The sequence below is a fragment of the Pinus tabuliformis genome, chromosome 5_2 (genome assembly GCF_031772625.1).
Source record: "Pinus tabuliformis cultivar Carrire ecotype Pingquan chromosome 5_2, CPIR1, whole genome shotgun sequence".
Classification (NCBI taxonomy): domain Eukaryota; kingdom Viridiplantae; phylum Streptophyta; class Pinopsida; order Pinales; family Pinaceae; genus Pinus; species Pinus tabuliformis.
Window position 1 is genome coordinate 289830767 of NC_142306.1, and position 22429 is coordinate 289853195.

At 33.1% G+C, this 22429-nt stretch overlaps 1 protein-coding gene across 1 annotated transcript in view; it reads left to right on the plus strand.

Annotated features, from left to right (window-relative positions):
• The window catches only part of LOC149158687 (uncharacterized), a 44639-nt gene extending 40513 nt beyond the window's left edge, over window positions 1–4126 (plus strand). The window contains exons 3-5 of the mRNA XM_089434067.1: window positions 2730–3073; window positions 3201–3443; window positions 3536–4126. Coding sequence (XP_089290193.1) covers window positions 2730–3073; window positions 3201–3207 — 351 coding nt within the window. The 3' untranslated portion in view covers window positions 3208–3443; window positions 3536–4126. The remainder of the gene's footprint in view (window positions 1–2729; window positions 3074–3200; window positions 3444–3535) is intronic.
• Window positions 4127–22429: the final 18303 nt, after the last annotated feature.

Genomic DNA, 22429 nt, shown 5'->3' on the forward strand with positions numbered 1-22429 from the left:
CTGCCCCTCTCTCTCTCCCTTTTCCTCTCTACCTCTCTCTCTTCCGCTTCTCTCCGTATCTCTCTCTCTCCCTCCCTCACTCTCTCTCCATTCCTCCCTTGTCACTCCCTCACTCTCTCTCCATTCCTCCCTTGTCACACCCTCTCTCTCTCCACCTTCTCTCTGTCTCTACCTTTCTCCCTCTATGGCTTTCTTCTTCATTCCCTCTCTCCCTTTCTCTCCCACCTCCCTCTGTCTCTGCCCCCATCTCTCTCTATCCCCTCCATCTTTGTGTCTCCCTATCTCTGCCCCCTATCCTCTCTCCCTCACTCTCTCCCCATATTTCCTTTGTTATTTCCCCCCTCTCTGCCCCTCCAACTCTCTCTCTCTCTCTCTCTCTCTCTCTCTCTTTCACTCCGGATTTGTTACTATCTTCCTCCCTCTAGACTACCCCTCTCGCCCCTTCACTTTTCTTGTTGTCATCACATGGATCCTTATTTAAGATGGATCTATTTTGGTTCTCACTAATATTATTTATATTATATAAATTCTACATCTTTAAATATGAAAGTATCCTCATTTTCAATTTTATTACAACGTTAATTTAATTTATATGGGAATATTTCTAATAGTCGTGAGGATAGAGGATTTAGATATATCTCAAAAGTAATTATAACATTTTTTTCTTTTTATTTTCTTTTAAAAATGCTATAAAAATAAACTAAAATAAAATATTTTTATTGTGGAATAAGTTATGGTCTTTGGGCATGTGGTATTGATAAGTCATGGTATTGGCTCATGGTATTGTAACAAAGCCTATTTAGAAGTTAATAATATCCATGGTAAAGTTGGGGTGAATATGCATGGTTCTTGTCATATTGTTAAAAAATATTTTGAATGTGAAATAAGTTATGATTTTTTGGCATGTGGCATTGATAAGCCATGGTATTATGCATGTGGCATTGATAACCCATGGTATTATAATGAAGCCTATCCACACGTTGATAATATCAATGACAAAGTGGGGGTGAATATCCATGACTAAGAATCTTGTCATATTGTTATAAAATATTTTGATTGCAAAATAAGTTATGTTCTTTGGGCATATGGTATTGATAAGCCATAGTATTGGCCCATGGTGTTGTAAGAAAATCTATTTACGAGTCAATAATATCCATGATAAAGTGGGGTTGAATATCCATGGTTACGGATATTTTCATATTGTTCTAAAATATTTTTATTGTGAAATAAGTTATGTTTTTTTGGGCATGTGGTATTGGTAAGCCATGGTATTGGCCCATGGTATTATGAGAAAGCCTAATTAAATTACAAGTTAATAATATCAACAGTAAAATGCGGTAAATATCCATAGTTGAGAATATTTTCTATTACAAAACTATTTAGTTTAAAGTAAAGAATCGAGGTTATCAATGTTTTTTTTAAAACATGGGCTTAGATATCTCTACCTTTCAAACCTCATATATGTATAAGATATTTGTATCATAAGGATAATATGTATGTCACACTCACTGAGAAATATAAAAATCAAAACCTCATATATGTATAGGATATTTGTATCATAAAGATAATATGTATGTCACACTCACTGAGAAATATAAAAATCAAAATATCTTATATGTATAAAATATTTGTATCATAATGATAATATGTATGTCACAATTAGAGAAATATAAAAATCAAATATTTTTTAGTTAGGTAAATTACACAATCAAAAAAGGAAATTCTAAGGTTGACCTGCTATGCGATTTTTATATGATGATGAATATTAATTAATTAAGAAATATTAATAATATGAGCACATTCACATAAATTTCATACAAACAAATACATCCATAACAATGATTACTATTAGAGTTATCGCCACATTTGAATGTGTGATGATTATATGAGTTGTATGTGTGATGATTATATTTGTGAAAGGCTGTGTGATATAAGTGATAATGTTAAGAATCTAGTTGATTTTCCTAGAGCATCCGTTTTTATTTTTGGCGGCTAATGATGGCACCGGGTATTGAAAATGTATTGAACATTGAATATTGTATTGGGCAACTTTCAATAAGTTATGTTGAATATTATTCGCAATATTTATTCTAGGTGAGTAATTTAGATGGGATAATTAGTGATTTAGATCGGATAATTATATTATTTTCTTTCCTATTAGAGTATAAAAAATGCTGAAATTTATTCGTCAAATAATTTTATCAATAAATTCTAATTTGGTAAATTGTGCTCTAAAAACTTCTGAAAGTATTTTAAGGAACCAAATTTTGTAAGTTAAGATGAGAAGACATGAGTTAGCAGTAGAATGACAATCTGGTCTCTACCATGGGACAGTTATAAAGTAAGAAATTGAAATTAAGAACCCCGTTCGTTGATGTCGATGACACATTTCTTTACATAAACTGTGTTTGAAACTACCTTCGTTCTTATTAATTCCACTTTAACACCGACCTCCAAGTAATGTTTTGTACACATACGGTCCACTAGGTGCAATTTGCCCCACCCTAGGTAGTAAGGAGGGGTGACTGATATTCTCAACCTTATTATAGTCTAAATAGAAAGTTGAATAGACGACCACCAATAAAGTTCCGACTTCGGTGGCTTTATCGCTATGGTTATTATCATTTAAATATATCACAGGAGCTAGTCATATATTTTATTTTTAGTGAACATGAGAGAGGGGCATTTCAAATGCAATGGCAATCCGAGTATAAGAAGGGATCAAGCAGAGGGGAATCAGCACCCAGTTATTAGCCTTAGCGTTCACTTTAGTTGACTACGTGTTTCATACACATTATTCATTCCGTACTATTTTTCCTTTGATTTGCTCCTCGCTGCCTCGTATTCTCAGGAAACATGAGTCCCAAGATTCATCCACACGAACCAGAATTCGCCGGGCGTCTGCCACAGCGCTCACAGTGTGGAAAAAGTCTCTTGTTTTCAGCTGCAATGGCTGTACTGTTTTCGACTCCAGCGGCAACCTTGTGTTCAGAGTGGACAACTATCCTTCAGATCCCAAGAACCAAGTCGTTCTCATGGACGCTGCAGGAGTGGCGATCCTCACGTTCCGGCGGTAGGTATGCAAACATATATAATATCTTTCAAATTGATTTTCGTTGTTTTCTCTTTTGAAGAACAAAAACTCTGCTATCTTTGCAACGTTTGAAAGCACACTGAATGTCTTGTTGTATGTGAAGCAGAGGCTGAGTCTACGGAATGAATGGCGAGGATTCTTAGGAGAGTTCCGGGATGCCCAGAAATCATTGTTCGTCATTAGAAGGGCGCCATCTCTGCTAATAACCAGAAAGAGCTTAGCAGAAGTGTACATGTGTACTTCTTCAGCTAAGAGCAAAATGAAGAAGACGCCAGATTACCATGTTGAAGGATGTTATGCCAAGCGTTGCTTCACCATTATGAATAGCTTTAACGAGGTCGTTGCAGAGGTATGTATGTTACAATCCATATGTATGCTCAGAGTAACTCATTGGGGTGTGTTCAGGCCAGGTTCTCAAAGTATTTCGTGTTTTGCTTTCAGGTGAAGCCAAAGCAGGTGAGACCAGAGATAACACTGGGAGGAGATGTGTTCAATCTGATAGTGAGTCCTGGCGACGACCAAGCTTTGGTTATGGGATTGATTATCGCTCTCGATCAGATCATGCCGTCGGATTGAAAGCCCATCCTCTCCCAAGGGCTACCAGAAGGAAACGGAGAAAAGGAATATGTTTTAGGGTTTCCTCCTCTCTTGGTATTCTTGCACTCAAAATTCCAAATTCCGATGAAGAGGATTTAAAGGTTCGGAATATGTGAGAATTGTGGAACAGTGTGTTTCACTCGAATGTGATGCCATGTTTAGAGTAGGTTAGGTCAGTAGAGTCAGCAAACTCCTTTCGGCCCAGGATAAGGATTCTTGACCTTGACGATATACAACGTGTCTTCATTGACAAAGCCGTAACCCTTGTTTACCAAAGTCAACGAACTTGGTGCCCCATTCCTATGCGTATGTTGTAAATTGAAGCACTTGGTGCTCCATTGCCATGTGCATATTGGTATTTGAGTATTGTACAGTAAGATGGATATATTTATTTTATGTTGGGGAAAGATGTGTATGGTCGTTTTTGGTTGAGGAATTTTCTATGTAGATGGTATGTAAATTGAATTTTGTACGGTAAAATGGATATGATTATTTTTTTGTTGAAAGGCATGATCGTCGGATTTTTAACTCTCTAATGTCATTTAGCCTTAAACTTCTGAAGGGTAGTTTTCAAGTGAGAAGCAACGCTAATGGAGTGTCATTGATTTAGATACTTTCTTGTTGTGAATGTAAGACTTAGATAATCTATGTTAAACAATGGTGGATACCTTTCTATCCATTCACCAGTCGACGTAATTGTAAAGGGAGTTCATTCACCAGCGAGCATGGAAACGACTTATTTCTTGATCAATAAAATATAGCAGGTATTTCGGTGAATAAGTTTGTGACAGATGTATAGAAAATTATTTGTCACATGGTGCTGTTTTATATATTTTTTATAAAATCATAACCATACAGATTAAATTTTTATTAAGAAATTTAAAATCCATGGCCTGAATAATTTTATGATATAAAATTTATAAAATAAATCAGAAATACTTAACAATATTATCATAGCCACTCCATATTATATATATATATATATATATTAATTTTTTAAAAATAATATCATATATATTAAAATTCTGATTATTTAAGAAAACTATTTTCAAACCTATTCATATTTGAGTAGGAACATTGCAACTTTAGATATTTTGTTTCTTCAATTAATAATCCATCGGCAAGTAAACATTGTATTTACTCCTAATCTACGTTCTATTAAAAACAGAAACTCTAGCTATCTCCCACTTCTTTGACTCGGTGTAATTCCTTTAAACATATGTTTCTTTCAGTTAAGAATTCACCAACTATGACATAATGTTTAACTATAAAGAAGATTTTATAATTTCTATTATGGACATTTAAAAACAGTTTAAATGTCAATTTATTTGGGTTTCCTTGTTCCTAAAATTTCATTAACTTATTTAGAAGGTTAATTTTTCATTACATTTAGAATGGTAATTTGTATATAAGTACAAATTCATTTTAAATATTAATCTAGTTCTAATATTTAGATTTGGTGTGAGGAATTAAATTTATTTGACTTACAAATCACTTTTATTATAAAATTATATTATTTTATACGATATTAAAATATTGTATTTATAATGTATTTATAAAAAATAATCTATCAAAAATAACTAAAACTAATAAAACATATATATTTATTATTATCTTTTATTGTAATATATTTATATTTTATTATGATTTAAAAAATACTAATTAACATATTCTAAACTATAAAATATGCTTTCAAAACAACTAACACAAATACATTAGATGTCAATTAGCACATTAGATGTCAATTAGCACAGATACCTTTTGTATCAATATTTTACATCAATTATATGGAAATATCTTTCTTTCATTACAATAACCATGATATACCTCTCATTTAAAAGATCGTAGCCTAATAAAATTGTTGTGAGTGATTTCATATAAACGGTTGTTACTTATCCTGTGTGAACTACTTCAAATTGGGTGATGACATACCCTTCACCTTATTGTTGTGTTTTAAATGTAGCGTTCTCATTATTTTTTGTTTTAAAGGTTATGAGTGGCTCCATAAGTGTTTTGACATGGTCTTTTAAAATTTGATAATATTTATTTAAATAAAAGGTAATTATAAATGTAATTATACTTTGTTGTCGTTGTTATAATGAAATGAATTTATTTTATGAGATGATTTTGTTTTTATTAAATAATAATTATTTATTATAAAAATAATTATTGTATTCCTATTATATATAAATACAAATAAATAACAAGTTTTTTTAATAAAATATATCATTTATCAATATTGCACATCTTAAATATAAATATTATATAGTGATTTTTTTATGACTATCATTTGTTACATAATAATCACCTTATCATATTCTTTCTCTTTATAATAATCACCTTATCAGATCCTTTCCCTCCTTAATGGAGATAGTCATGCTTTGATGATAAGACTGAAATTAATTAATTTTTTTCCTTGTTGAAGTTGAGGTTAATATATCTTTGGATTCTTCGATGGTATTTTAGAATATTGATTAGGAATAAAATTATATCATATTCTTTCTCTCCTTAAAAGAGATAGTTATGCTTTGATGATAAAACTTTGAAATTAATTAACCTTTTTCCTTGTTGAAGTTGAGGTTAATATATTTTTGGATTCCTTATGGTATTTTAGTATATTGGTTAGGAATAAAATTATAATAGAATAAAATTATAATGAATATTAAAATAAAATAATATAAAGGAGATATCAATATATGTGGTTTTCTCAATTATAATTTTATTTTAATAATATATCACTGAAATAAAATTGCCTCATAAAAGATTTTTTCTTTTTAAGAAACAAAATTCTAGAGATAATTCAACATCAAATCTATAATTTAATAATAAATAGTTTAATGATAAATAGTCTAAATTTACTATAAAATTACAATATTTTATAAAATAATTTTCCAAAAAAATTTCTATCAATACTTTATATCACTTATTTTATATTATTTTATATCATTTATATATAAACAGATTTCTTTATATACATCTTATTTATAAAATTATAACCTAACCAAATCATTGTAAATACTTTCATATAATACTTTCATTACAATTACTATGATATACCTCTCATTTAAAAAATTATATCCCAACCAAATCGTTGTGACTTCTTCCATATAATCCTTTCATTACAATAACCATGATATACTTCTCATTTAAAAGATATAACCCAACCAAATCGTTGTGAGTGCTTTCATATAATCGGTTGTTACTCACCCTTTTGTTAACTACAAATTGCGTCATGACATACCCTTCAAGTTATCTTTATTCTCAAGGACATGATGTGTTTTAAATGTAGCGTTCTCATTAATTTTCATTATCAAGGTTATGAGTGGCTCCATACGTGTTTTGAGATTTTCTTTTAAAATTTGATATTATTTCTTTAAATAAGAGCTAATTACAAATTTAGTTATATGTTGTTATTTCATTTTTTATTATAGATTGTGATTATAGTGAAATGAGTTTTTTTATTGGATGATTTAATTTTTATTAAATAATATTTATTTATTATAAAAATATGTATATTTTTATTATTTAGTGTATGCATACATATGAATAATATCTTTTTTAATAAAATATATTACTTACCAATATTACACATCTTAAATATAAATATTATATAATGATGGTTTTATGAATACCTTTTGTTACATATCAATTACTATATCATATCTTTTTCCTTTTAAAGACCATGAGTTATTTTTTGATGATAAGACTTCAAAGTTTTTTTTCTTTTCCTTTTTTCTTTCTCTTTGTGATTGTTGAGGTTGATATATTTTTAGACTCTGTGATACTAAGAATCATGAGGTACTTTGGCATATTTGTTAGAATAAAATTATAATGAAATTTGATACTGAAGAGCTATTATGTACTTTGGTATATTTGTTAGTATATTGGTTAAGAATAAAATCATAATGTAATAAAATTATAATGATTGTTAAAATAAATATAAAATGAAACAATATAAAGGAGACACATATATATTGATTCTCTTAATTATAATTGAAATAATATATATAGTTAGAATAAAATTTCATCGTAAAAGGGATTGTTTTCTAGGAAAAAAACCCTAACATATAATCCAACATCGCGTCTATGAGTTAATGATGAATGGTCTAGATTGAATATGAAATTACTATATTTAAAAAAAAAAAAAAAACCAAAAAAATTCCTTTTAAGGGTGCCTCCCATGAACCAACGCTATGGGGACTCTAAATATTTGTTGCCACAACATGGGTATCCTAGTTGTAACGAACCTAAATAATACCCCCATATTTTTTTTCTTTCCACTCACTTTTGTGGTTTAATACTATATTCAACTATTGTTTACATATGTTAGATTTCCCTTGGTTAGTAATGGTTTTTAATATCGATGCAAACATGTCATGTATGGTGCAGAAGTTTGTTTCATGATATAAATTTTTTTTAGTATAGTGGAACGCTTGATTACATTGTGTCTTTTCTTTTGTTTTATATGATTACGTCTTGTATAATTCGAGTGATTAACCCTTACTCTGACCCTTAAATAAACCCCACTATCTTCCTAGCTACCCTCACCCCTCTTCCTATACCCATTGCACCATCCCATCCACTTGCTCACAATCACCCTGTTTAGATGACACACTGATCTTTAATTCCTTAGGTGACATGGTAGCTCACACCCATTCATTCCACCAGCTGGCAAGGATGGTACGCCTGGTACCTACCTTTTCGTCAGGTGTGAAAACCTTTAGTGCCCAACAACTAGATTCATGTATCGATTAGGTGGGCACGCATCTTGAGGGTTATGGTTTCAAGATGGGATCAACGGTGGAGATCCCCTTCTTGCCGATCTATAGTTCTGATTTCATTAGCCTAACCCTAGTCACATTTTGGTTTCCCTCCTCTACTAAGGTTTCCATTTTGGTTCTTTTGGAGACTGGAATAGAGAGAGGTATGAGGTTAAATCTTGGCCATCATAGTAGTTACAACAAATCCTAGTGTTAATATTCGGTGTTCTCACATTATTGTGCCCATTGGCCTGCCCATCAAAAAAAGGGCTCCAAACCCTAGTGAAACTGGCTTCGGCTTGGCTCCAGTGTTCATGTGATCTCTGGTACTCTATTTTCTTCACTTCATAGACTATCTATCTATATTTTCGATGAGCTCTATTATTGATCTAACATTAATGATTTTGTGTGGCTTTGGTGCAGGGAAAAATCAAGAAGTTTTAGTGTTTGTCATTTCCCTTAGCACGAGGGTGCTCCTCGGTACCCAGGTAAGATATCTCACCAGATCTCTTGTGTTGTTCTGTATTTCCGATTTGGGGTTTCCCTTGACCTATACCTTGTCTCATGATATTGGTCTTCTGTGCAAGGGTGGAATGCTTCTCTATGCTCTGGCGCTTCAACAGGTAAATCTCTTTTAGTTCCCTTTTCCATTTTTGTCAGTGTTTTTCAAGTTGCATGCATTTTATTTTGTTGTAATTGGGTATTTTTAATGATGGCTCAGGCAAGCTTCACTAGTGGATGGGTTTGTTCGCACCTTTTCAGTTGAACTATGCACACCTCATTTTTCATTTGTCATCTCATTCTAGGTTGGTGGCTTCTTGGACTCTCCTTCCATTCCCCCCATGGGGTTTGTCGCTTGCAACTCTACCACTCTCACTCTCAATTCATTGAGTATGAGTGATTTTTCATTTTGGTTTCCCATCAGCTCGGAGAAATACCTTAACACTTTCTTACGCATTCTAGGTTGTAGACCTGAGACTCCTAGGTATCTACTGACCCTTGTTGGGGTGTACATCTAAAGCCTTATACATAACTATTTTATTACATTTATTGCTTCTTATTGCAGGGATTTGTTTAGCCTATAGTCCCAGTATGTGTCTAATTTATTGGTCTGCGACTCTGTCCATATGTATTATGTTTTGGAGGTTGCACTAGCCAAGTCAGTTATGTTCTTCGTTATTAATTTTCGCAAGAAATAGGACTGTGGAATCCTATTGGTATATCACTGATTTATTTTTTTCCTTTAATGGTAAAGCGATATGTTCAGTTTAAATGTAGTTTTGTATTTTTAATTGTTTCTAAAGGCTGACAAGATTTTCTTAGTATACTTCATGTACTTTAGTATTGAGACTAGTGGTAGGAGGATTTGCATCCTCATTCTCAGCTTTGAGGCATGTACTAGTTATTATATTTCCAGGGTTCCTCTTATTTTTTAGTTAAGTCTATTGTCCTTACAAAATTTCCTTATTTCTATTACAGTGGTTTTTGACTTAATCATTACTCTTTTTTGAATCTATATATCAAATTTGTATTATTCTCTGCTACTAGTTTACTTTCAATTCACGCTGAGTGCACTAGAATGACCCTTCTCCTTCATTTAGTTATGGTCAATACTTCTCTAGGGTCATTTTATCTCTAGCATACAAAGTTCTATTGTCAAAGTGTACCCACCCTATTCTACTCTCGTTCCCTACAAGCATGTGCCCTTAATATTTGATGTGGTTTCTTACGAGACTAGAAGTACATATCCTATGTGTTCGATTATTATGATTTTAGGTGATTATATACTACCATTAATTTATAGAAGCTTGTCATAAATCTTTGTCTTTGCATGCATCCATAATCGTTAATATGGTTCCCTATTTACGCTTAACCTTACATGCCCTTAGTAATGTTGTTATCTCCAATGAGTCGATACTGCTACTCCATAGTTCTTGTCAATGAATAGTTTTACTGACTCGTTGAATTTGATTGTTATACCTATGTTCTGTCTGCATTAAAGATAGATGATTTTACATGTTCATCCTTATTATTAAGCATAACTTTCTTATTTGTTTATTAGCAGGGTCATGCGTATGTGTTCTACTTGCACCATGTGACAGATGGTTTTCTACATATTCATCCTATCATTACATCCATGCATGTGTTTTCATTGTACTATTTGACATATGGTTTCCCTTGGTTGACCCATCCATGTTGCTATGCATGCACTATGTTGATAGCCATGCATGTGTTCTGATTGTACTAACTGACATATGGTTTTACTTGTTTGATCTATCAATGCTATTATGCATGCACTCTATTAGCATTGTAACAAAATTTCCTTTTGATTAAAAACTCACGTAGACATAAAGGATAAGAAAAACCACTAGATAAATTCTTTCGGAATACTACTTAAGTCTGACAAGCATTAATTTCCTTTTTAATCCTTTTGATTACTTTCCATCTTACAAACAATATGCTATGATTGTTCCACATACTATATATTGTTGTAAAGAATGGATAACTTAGGATATAAACTATTCATACTCATCTCACTTTCCTAATTCATAGTAGTATTCATATAACAAGAATAACATATTTACTTCACCCAAGTTTCTACAACATTTCTTCACACAGTTATAAAATAAAATTTACACATTTAAGGACCAGAACAAAACTAAATCCAAAATAGTTCTAATCTATACAATGTTTCCAGTATACTTCTTTATTATAAATTAATCGTGATTCTTGATGGTTACAGGATTTTCTGACCAGTACCCTTATGTAGGAATCAATGGCTATCCACAAAAGACCTCTCAACCATGAATCACCTCTTATTCCCCCTGAGCTATGATAACTTGCCAGACCTTAATAACCTATATTGAGCCTTGATAATGCTTATTTAACATTATTTTCCACACAATGTTTTTCCTTGGCAGCGTCCTACCTTCGGGGATTCTGCTTCCCCTTAGCCTAGGATTTTTAACTCTTTTTCCTACAAGCAAAAGATTTGCTTTCTCCTTGCAATGCTTTTATTCCAAGTATTTATCTCCCACCGAGATGTCATACATACATATATATATATATATATATATATATATATATATATATATATATATATATATATATATATATATTATTTAATTTTAAGAAAATCAAGGTGAATCCAATTCTTCTCAGATTCTGGCAAGTTTCATCCTCTACTCTGGTGTTAGCCAATATAATTTCTAGAATAAAATCAACAACTTTATTTATAAACTTAAACATCCTTTCTAACTATAATAAGTTTGCTTCATCCTAGTAAGGTCACTAGAGATGGTAGCCGTCAAGCAACTAATTATTTACTTATGATGTGGGGTGTTACATCATTCCCCCCTTCAAACTTAACACTTTCCTTGGTGTTATTATTCATAAGAAAAAAAATTATGGATACACTTCATGACATCTTCTTTTTCCTAGGTTGCCTCCAGTGCACTTTAATTTGAGCAATGACCTGATTCTGAAGTATGGTTTTGCTCCACTCCAAAAGGAAGAGTGGTTTGGGAAAGAAGCCTCCTTCAGGCTCCACCTATAAGAGATGACAATCAATTATATGAGAGTTTTCATGCACATATTTTTTAATAATGACACATGAAATACATTATGTACTTTAACATGGGTAGGTAGAGCTAATTGATATGCTACTTGACCTATTCGATCCAGTATTTAAAATGACCCATAGAACCGTGGTCCCAGTTTAGCACAAATGCCATTACTCAAAGTACTTTTGTGAGTTCTGATTCTCAAATACACATGCTCCGCAATTTTAAAATTTGTTAGGAGTCCTTTGGTTATTTGCATAGCGCTTTTGACGGTCTTGAGCATTTTTAATGTTCTTTTGAATTTTCTACACCTCTTCTTCCATTTCACCCATGACCTCAAGTCCAAGGACTAATCTATCCTCTGGTTGAATCCCAGTTAGAGGGGTATGGAATTTTCTTCCATAAAGAGCTTCAAAGGGGCTCATTTTGATGGAAGCCCGATAACTATTGTTATAGGCGAACTCAGCTAGATGTAGAAAGTATTCTCATTTTGCAGGTTTGTCCATTACATACATTTGAAGCATTTCTTCCAAGATTTGATTCTCTCTTTCAGTTTTCCCATCTGTCTATTGATGGTACATAGTACTGAAGTTTAATTTAGTACCAAAATTTCTGAATAATGATTTCCATAAATTTGAGGTGAACTTTGCATCCCGATCTGATATGATCATTTTTGGTATACCATGTAGTATGAAGATATCTTTCATGAAAATATTTGCAATTTGTGTTGTTCCAAGGGCAAATTGCACGAGGATAATTTTTTTTTCCATTGTTAGTACATATACTACCACAATAATGGAATCGTGTTGGTACTGATTCCTTGGTAGTCCAGTTATGAAATCCATAAAAATCACTTCCCACTTCCATTCCAAAATGGGTAATGAATTCAACAGGCCTGCTAGATGTTGATGCTCTACTTTCACTTCCCAGAATTGTATGAATTTTTCTAAGTAGTCTGCTACCTCTTTTTTCTTTCCGTCCAAGAAAAACTATTTTCATAAAGTAGTTATCATTTTCTGGTACTCGGGTGGCCATCATATTGCTTCTTATGCTGCTCATAAAAAATTATCAGTTGTAAAGGGGTAACATTGGAAATGACCTCTCTACCTTTGTAGGTTATGAACCCTTCTAGATTAATCCCATACCCAATTTTTTCCCTTCTTGTATTTTAATCTACAACTCTTGATATTGTGGGTCCTGTTGCCCAGCTAATCTTACCTGGTCCACAAAATCCATCCTTACACTTACTCCTGTACATACGAAGCATGAGCATGCTAACTTAATGAATCAACAATCTTGTTCTCCTTTCCTTTAATATGTTTGATTTCAAATTCAAATTCACTAAGGAAGGTTAACTACCTTGTGTGTCTTGCATTCAGGTTGAGTTGACTGAAAAAATATTTAAGATTGATGTGGTTGGTCATCAGAACAAACCTCTTCCCAAAAAATTAATGCCTCAAAATTCTTAAGGCATGAATTACTGCAGCCAATTCTAACTCATACACAACATAATTATGCTCATGTTTCTTCAATTTATGTGATTAATATGATACTACAACATTGTATTGTAGAAATACCCCTCCTAAACCTTCAAGGCCCTTGTCAACATTTTCATCAGTTTATTGAAGCTTACTTGGCATTTTTCCATCCACTCAAACTTCGCTCCCTTTTTTTGCAATGAGGTGATGGGGTATGCCAACTTGGAAAATTCCTTTACAAATCTGTGATAGTATCCTGTAATTCCCATAAAGGAATGAACTACAGATACATCCTTTGGTAATGGCCAATCTAGAATGGCTTTAACTTCGTGAGAGTCTACAACCAACCCTTCCTCAGAGATGAGATGTCCTAAGTACTCTATCATGTGTTTAAAGAATTCAGACTTACTGCCTTTTGCCTAGATTTTATGTTCACTTAATGTCTGCAATACCAACCTTAAGTGTTCTTGATGTTCTTCCTTGTCTTCAGAGTACAAAATAATGGCGTCTATGAAAATCAACACAAAGCGATCAAATTACTAGTGTAGCACATTGTTCATGAGACACATGAAAGTTTCATGTGCATTGGTGAGGCTGAACGGTAGCACCACGAACTCATAATTCCCATACCATGTTCTAAAAGTCATCTTCTGGATATCCTCCTCCTTAATACACAATTCATGGTAGCTCCTTCGTAGATCAATTTTTGACAAGATTGTGTCTCCTATGACTTGATCCAATAGATCGCCTATTCTTGGTAGGGGATATCTATTTTTAACTATTAATTTGTTCAGTTCTGAGTAGTCAATACACATTTTGTACGTATCATCCTTCTTTTTCACAAATAGAACTGGAGATCCCCAAGGAGAGACGTTGGGTCTGATGTAACATTTATGCATTAATTCTTGTAACTGAATTTTTAACTCCAATAATTCAGGGGCACTCATATGAAATGGGGCCATGGATACAAGAACAAATCCGAGTACTAGATTTATAGTAAACTCTATATCTTGAGATGGTGGTAATCTTGGAATTTCCTTTCAAAAGACATCCAGGTATTCCTTGATGATGGGGATCATCTTTGACTCTTATTTTTTCGTCAATTGTACTCTAACTTCAACCTGCACCAAGCACAATTGGCAGCCTTTTATCGCACTTCTTTTCAACTGTAAAGCTAAAACTTATCGAATGGATACCAGTTTCACTTTTCCCCTAATCACTCTAGGGACCCCACGCATCCCAACACATGCCACTATTTTTTCTAAATAATTTATAACAGTGGATTTTTGTTATAACTATTCCATTACTACTAATAAATCATATGACCCGAGCGGAAGAAGATTCAAATCTACCTTTGAGGAGTATCCATTAAAATCAACCATGCATTGTTTCATGTGTTGGGTTACTCTCCTCTTGGTTTTTGTGGCTAGCTGCACTAATCAAGCATTTATGAATTTTTCTGTTTTCAAATTGCATTTTTCTACAATTTGGGGGCTAATATAACTTAGAGTAGCTACCATATCTATCAAAATAGCCACATACTAGTTTAAGATGCTACCTTCTATTCCCAACTTAGTAGCCTGATATTTAGCTTCTCGGTTTTCCAGGGCTGCGCCAATCACCGGTATGTTCCTTGCAACATCATTAATAATAGTGGCCTCACGAACTTCCTGGATGTTTTGGATGGAATGGGGATTGTGTGGGTAGTAGCTTAACATATGTGGCTCTCAGCACCCCAACACTTTAATGGTCCCTTGGGAGCACCATTCTTTTTGTTGTTCTGCTCTGTCACTCTCAAACTCGTATAGGATTGAGCTAGAAAGGGTACTTCTCCTTTGAACCCATTACTTTTTTGATGATCTCTACCAAAATTCTTCAGGTAGAGTGGTTTTTGTTTCTTCACACCCCCACCAACTTTTCTGCCTTCCTCGGTCCTCCACAATTTTCCACCTTCATTTTTAATTTTGAATTGTTGATAACATAGCCTAGCCTTTCTGACCATCTCATCCATGGTACTTGGGTTATCAAGCTCAATTATCTCATTGTAGGAGGCTAGCAAGTAGTTCAGAAAACACAAAATTTTAGCTTTTTCCTCTTCCAAATACGACAAGTACTGCAGCAATTTGGGGAATTTCTTTACAAATTCATCCATAGTAATTTTACCCAACTTCATCTAATGGAATTATTTAGCCCTATCATCATAATACCTTTCACTGAGAAATCTTGCCTTGAATTGCTTCTAAAATTCCTCCCATGAAATTGTTTTTTCTTCAAGCATTTGAACACCCTTCCTCCCTTCCCACCACAGTTTTCCCTTACACTGCAATTGATAAATTGCCAATCGTGATTTCAGGTTACTTTCATATTCATATACTTGAAACTATTTAGTCATACTTAGCAGCCACGCTTCTGCTTCCTCCTTCTTTCCATCAAATACTGGTGGTTTGATCTTTCTAAATTCACCTTGTAACTCTGTTTTCCTTCACTTCTTGTGCACTTTTGGTGACTTAGGATTAGATCACTTCCTAACTTTTCAGACTCTATCTTCCTCATGCCTTCAGTGTCTACAATCTTTTGACTAGACTTCTCTATCTAGTCTTTGATTAACTTCTCCTATTCCTCAATGGCTTTTAGAAGCCTCTCATTATTGCTACGGAGTTGATCCAACTCTAGTTTCAGGATTTTTACCATTTCCGCCAATTGGGAGGATATGGTAGTACTTCCCTCTTGCCCAAGTTCCACATATAGTTCTGCTCCTCCCTTGTTAGGTGACGAAGGTCCCTCCTTAGTTATTCAAAAATTTAATTTCCTACATCATAATTCAAAATAGATAAGAATAATTGTGGATTTAGTTTTGTATATTTTTTTGTATGTATATATATATTTTTCTTTCTCTGCACACGCAATTTTTAACGCAGATTCTTTGTACAAGCTTGAGAGTAGAAACTGGGCTCCTATACCATTTATAACGAACCTAGATCATACCCCCAAAAACAATAAAAGTCTTTCCACTCACTTTTGTGGTTTAATACTATATTCAAGTATTGTTTACATAATTTAGATTTCCATTGGTTAACAATGGTGTTTAATATCGATGCAGGCATGTCATGTATGGTGCACAAGGTTGTTTCATGATATAATTTTTTGTTAGTAGTATATTGGAATCCTTGATTATGTTATTGGTTTTATTTTGTTTTATATGAGTAGGTTATGTATAAGTCAATTGATTAACCCTTACTCTGACCCTTAACCAAACCCCACTATCTCCCTAACTACACTCATGCCTCATACCCATTGCGTTAGCCCACCCACTTGCTCACCATCACCCTGCTTAGATGGAATGTTGATATTTAATTCCTTAGGTGAGATGAAATCTCACACTCATCCCTTCCACTAACTGGCAAGAATAGTACACCTAGTACCTACCTTCTCGTCAGGTGTTACACCCTTCAGCGCCCAACAACTGGATTTATGCATCGATTAGGTGGGCATGCATCTTGAGGGTTATAGTTTCGAGATGGGATCAAGGGTGGAGACACCCTTCTTGTCAATCTATGCTTCTAATTTCACTATCCTAATCCTAGTCGCGTTTTAATTTCCCTCCTTTACTAAGTCTTCCATTTCGGTTATTTTGGAGACTGGAATAGAGAGAGGTATGAGGTTAAATGTTGGTTTTTGTAGTAGTTACACTGACTTCTGGTGTTAATATTCAATGTTTTCACATTATTTTACCCACTGGCCTACCCATCGAAGAAAGGTCTCCAAACTCCGTGAAACTGGCTTCGCCTTAGCTCTAGTGTTCATGTGATCTTTTGTACTCTTTTTTCTTCATTTCAAAAACTTTCTGTCTATATTTTCAATGAGCTCTATTATTTATCTAACATTAGGGATTTTGTGTGTCTTTGGTGCATGGAAAACTCATGAAGTTTTAGTGGTTGTGATTTCCCTTGGCATGAGCGTGCTCCTCGGTAACCAGGTAAAATATCTCACCGGATCTCTTATGTTTTTATGTATTTTCGAGATGGGGTTTCCCATGAACTATACCTTGGCTCATGATATTGGTCTTCTGTGCAGGTGTGGGATGCTTCTTTGTGCTCTGGCGCTTTGACAAGTAAATCTCTTTTAGTTCCCTTTTCTGTTTTCATCAGTGTTTAGCCAAGTTGCATGTGTTTTACTCTGTTGTAATGGGGTATCTTTAATAATGGATCAGGTAAACTTCATGACTAGTTATGTTTGCACCTTTTTAGCCGAACTAGGCACACCTCATTTGTCATTTGTTATCTCATTCCAGGTTGGTGGCTTCTTGGACTCTCCTCCCATTCCCCCCATGGGGTTTGCCACTTGCAACTCTACCACTCCCGCTCTCAATTCATTGAGTATGGGTAATTGTTCATTTCTGTTTCCTATCAGCTCTGAGAAATAACTTTACACTTGCTTAGGCATTCTAGGTCATAGACTTGAGACTCCCAGGTGTCTACTGACCCCTGTTGGGATGTAGATCTAAAGCCTTCTACATAACTATTTTATTGCATTTGTTGCTTCTTATTTCAGGGATTTTTTAAGCCTATAGTCACATCACGTGTCTAATTTATTGTTCTTCAACTCTGTCCATATGTATGATGTTTTGGAGGTCACACTGGCGGAGTCGGCTATGTCCTCCATTATTAAGTTTAACAAGAAAGAGGATAGTGGAATCCTATTGGTGTATCACTAATTTATTTTTTTCCTTTAATTGTAAGAGATATGTTTAGTTTAAATGAAATTTTGTATTTTTAATTGTTTTCAACAGCTAACAAGATTTTCTCAATATACTTCATTTACTTTAGTATTGAGAATGATGGTAGGAGGATTTGCATCATCGTTCTCAGCTTTCAGGCATGTGTTATTTATTATATTTCTAGGGTTCCTTTTATTTTTCTTATTAAGTTTATTGTCCTTACAAAATTTCCTTATTTATTTTACAATAGTTTAGGACTTAGTCATTACTCTTTCTTGACTCTATATATCAAATTTGTATTACTCTTTGCTGCTAGTTTACTTTAGATGCACATTGATTGCACTAGAATGACTCTTCTCCTTCGTCTAGTTCAGGTCGATACTTCAATAAGGTCATTGTAGCTCTGGCGTACACAGTTCTATTGTCGAAGTGTACCCACCTTATTCCACTCGGGTTCCCTATAATCATGTAGCCTTAAGCTTTGACGTGGTTTCCTACAATACTAGATGTATATCCTCTGTATTGGATTATTATGATTTTAGGTGATTATACACTTCCATTAGATTGTATAAGATTATCATAAATATGTGTCATTGCATCCATCCATAAGGGTTAATATGGTTTACTATTTAGGCTTAACCTTACATGCCCTTAGTATCGTTGTTATCTCCAGTGAGTCAATACTGCTACTCCATAGTTCTTGTCGAAGAATAGTTTTGTTGACTCATTGAACTATATTGTTATACCTATGTTCTGTCTACGCTAAAGATAGATGTTTTTTCATATTCATCCTTATTATTAAGCACAACTTGCTTAGTTTTTTTATTAGAAAAATCATGCATATATGTTCTACTTGCACCATGTGACAAATGATTTTCTGCATATTCATCCTATCATTACAGCCATGCATGTGTTTTGATTGTACTATTCCACATATGGTTTCACTTGGTTGAGCCATCTGTGTTGCTGCGCATGCACTCTATTTATATCCATGTGTGTGTTTTGATTGTACTACTGAACATATGGTTTTACTTGTTTGATCTATTAGTGCTGCTATGCATGCCCTCTGTTTTCATTATAACAAAATTCCCTTTTGATTAAAAACTCATATAGAAATAAAGGATAAGAAAAACCACAGGCTGATTTCTTTCAGAACACTACCTCAGTCTGACATGCATTGATTTCCTTTTTAATCTTTTTGATTACCTTCCATCGTGCAAACAATATGTTATGATTGTTCCACATACTACATAACACTGTAAAGAATGGTTAACTCAGGATATAAATCATTCATACTCATCTCGCTTTCCTAATTCATAATAATAATCATATAACAAGAATAGTGTATGTACTTCACCCGAGTTTTGCAACATTTATTCACACAATTATAAAATAAAATTTATGCATTTAAGGACCATAACAGAACTAAATTTAGACTAGTTCTAATCTATACAATGTTTCCATTATACTTCATTATTATAAATTAATCGATTCTTGATGAGTACAAGATTTTCTTACTAATACTGTTATGCATAAATCAATGGCTAGCCACACCAGACCTTGCAACCACTAATCTCCTTTGAATCCCTGCGAGCTATGATAACATTCTAGGCCTCAGTAACCTCTATTAAGCATTGATAATGCTTGTTTAACATTATCGTTCTCACAAATTTTTTCCTAGGTAGTGTCTTGCCTTCGAGGGTTCTGTTTCCCCTTAGCCTAGGCTTTTTAACTCTTTTTCCTAAAGAAAAATGCCTTCCTTTCTCCTTGCATCGCTTTTATTCCCAGTATTTATCTCCCACCAAGATTTCATATATATCATGATTCCTCCTAGACTATGGCATGTTTTATATTCTACCTCGGTGTCAGCCAATATAATTTCCAAAATAAAATCAACAACTTAATTTATAAACTTAAACATCCTTTCCAACTATAATAAGTTTGTTTCATCCTAGTAAATTCATTAGATATGGTAACCATCAAACGACTAATTATTTACTTACAATGTGGGGTGTTACACTAGTAACAATAATAGGGGGAAATCCTGCCCTAGATTCGTCTTTAAGAGTTGTGGTCAAAACAACACTAAAAGCAGAACCTTTAAATCACAAAGATAATTATGATCCACAGTAAAAAAACATTTATATATTGATTCTTACATATGCAAAATAATACTATTTGTGTGTTGATAGGGCATTGTAATACCCTCATTCCTTTTAATTTTAATCTTCTCATAATTTAATTGAGTCATCATGATGATATTGTATAATTTATATTTAGTAGTGTAGTGGGAGCACCCTTTCACTGACATATGAAACATATTTAATGGATTTTTGTTCACTTAAATAAGACTTATTCTTTGTTTTAATTTAAGACTTAGATTATTATGAAACATTTTACAACCTAGTATGAAAAAAATGTACAATTCCATTCATGCTCAACATGGAGTTGACATTTGTCATTCTTGCAACAAAAATAAAATATTCTCTAATACAAAAACATTTTTGGCTAAATTAAAAAAAATGAATAGGCATGTTTATTTAGTTTTAATTAAAATCATTATAAAACATCTGTAATCCCAACCTTACAATAGTCATTCTCAATCATAAATAAAAATTTCCATGTCCACATGACGTAATATAATTGCATATGAACTTTTTGAAGTTATATTGTAACTAGTAATTGCACCAAATGTTGCAAAGGAAATGACGTAAGGCAGTTGCGTAAGAAAGAGTAGCATTAACAGTGAATGTGTCACCTGCAAAATCGCGAATGAAAATCATGGATATACTCAAAACAAATTCAATAATTTGAAACATTGTGAAAGTATAAAAAAGATTAATAACTATTTTTCTCTTGATATGTTTAGCACAAATACCTTAGCAACTCACCAATGATATTATAGTCATATCCTTAGCATTGGCATGGTGTCATATCCTTCTTGAAAAAACTAGGTTTTCTTCTTTTTATAGAAGCAATTGGCCCTAAGGTTTTTCCCTTAGCATTTTTCTTATTCAGACCTTAGCTAAGGTTTACAAAACCTAGATGCTTCATTATCCAAAGTCTTCAAGAATTGTCACCTTTCAGATTGCATGTTCTACATGTATGGTAATTTGTTAGCTACAACCTAGAAATACCAAGGAAAATTTTAAGGATGGATATCTATTTGAAATTTTAGAAACCTTAGCGAATCTTAGTAATCTCCAATAAAAATCTATAAAAGGCTTGATGATATTTTTGTAAAAATATTTAAAATAATAATTATATTATATTAGTCTATATAAGAACTTGGTGATTTTTAAGGTAAAATAATTTCATAATATAAAACTTGGGAGAATTATTTTAAGAAAAAGTGGAATTTGGTGATTTCTTTTTGTTGGAAAAAGTATAGAAAATTAGCCTGCCTATGAATATCAGGCCCTAAAATTTTCCCTGAGAAATACCATAGAAGGCCTTCAATGTATGAGATGGAGTTTATCAAAACTTTAGCTTACATAACACTTGACATATTGATTATGTCTTTTTCCTCAAGAGCAAAGACTCATGCATTTTAACATGCAAAATACACTTATAAGATTTAGCTGAACTTAATAGTCACTAATTGCAAGATAAATAGAATGGACTTGAATATATGCCTAGCTCTTGAGATATGATAGCAAGAGATTATACATACCTTTTCAATCTTTCCTATCGAACCTTACATCTTCTCCATTTCTCCTTTTAGTATACCATAATATAACTTCCTTGGGCTACTGTAAGGAGATATGCACACAATAAATTCATACTTCTTATCATGGTGGCTCAAGTCAACTCTTTAATCTCGTTCATAAGAATTCCTTTCAATTTTGTTCATAAGAAGTTTGTAACTAACTCTTTCTATGGAATAAACATCATCCTTTGTGTAGGTGTCATTGTCATTTACATGACTCAATGCCATAGATCTCCACATAAGAAGGTAATATAAATATTCACAAGATATTCATATGAGCAATAGATCCAAGCCTTGTGTCATAATTTCAATTCATGGATGTTGTTTAGGAAGAAGGAGACTTGTGCTTGAACAATTCCAGTTCAAACTATAGAACTTCAATATTGAGGAACAACTTGAACTTCCAACATTATCATCAATATGTGAAATAACAAGTGCCTTTGATACTTTAACATTCTACTAGACTTTCGACAAACTTTGTACTTCAGATTTCCTTCTAACTTCTTCTTGA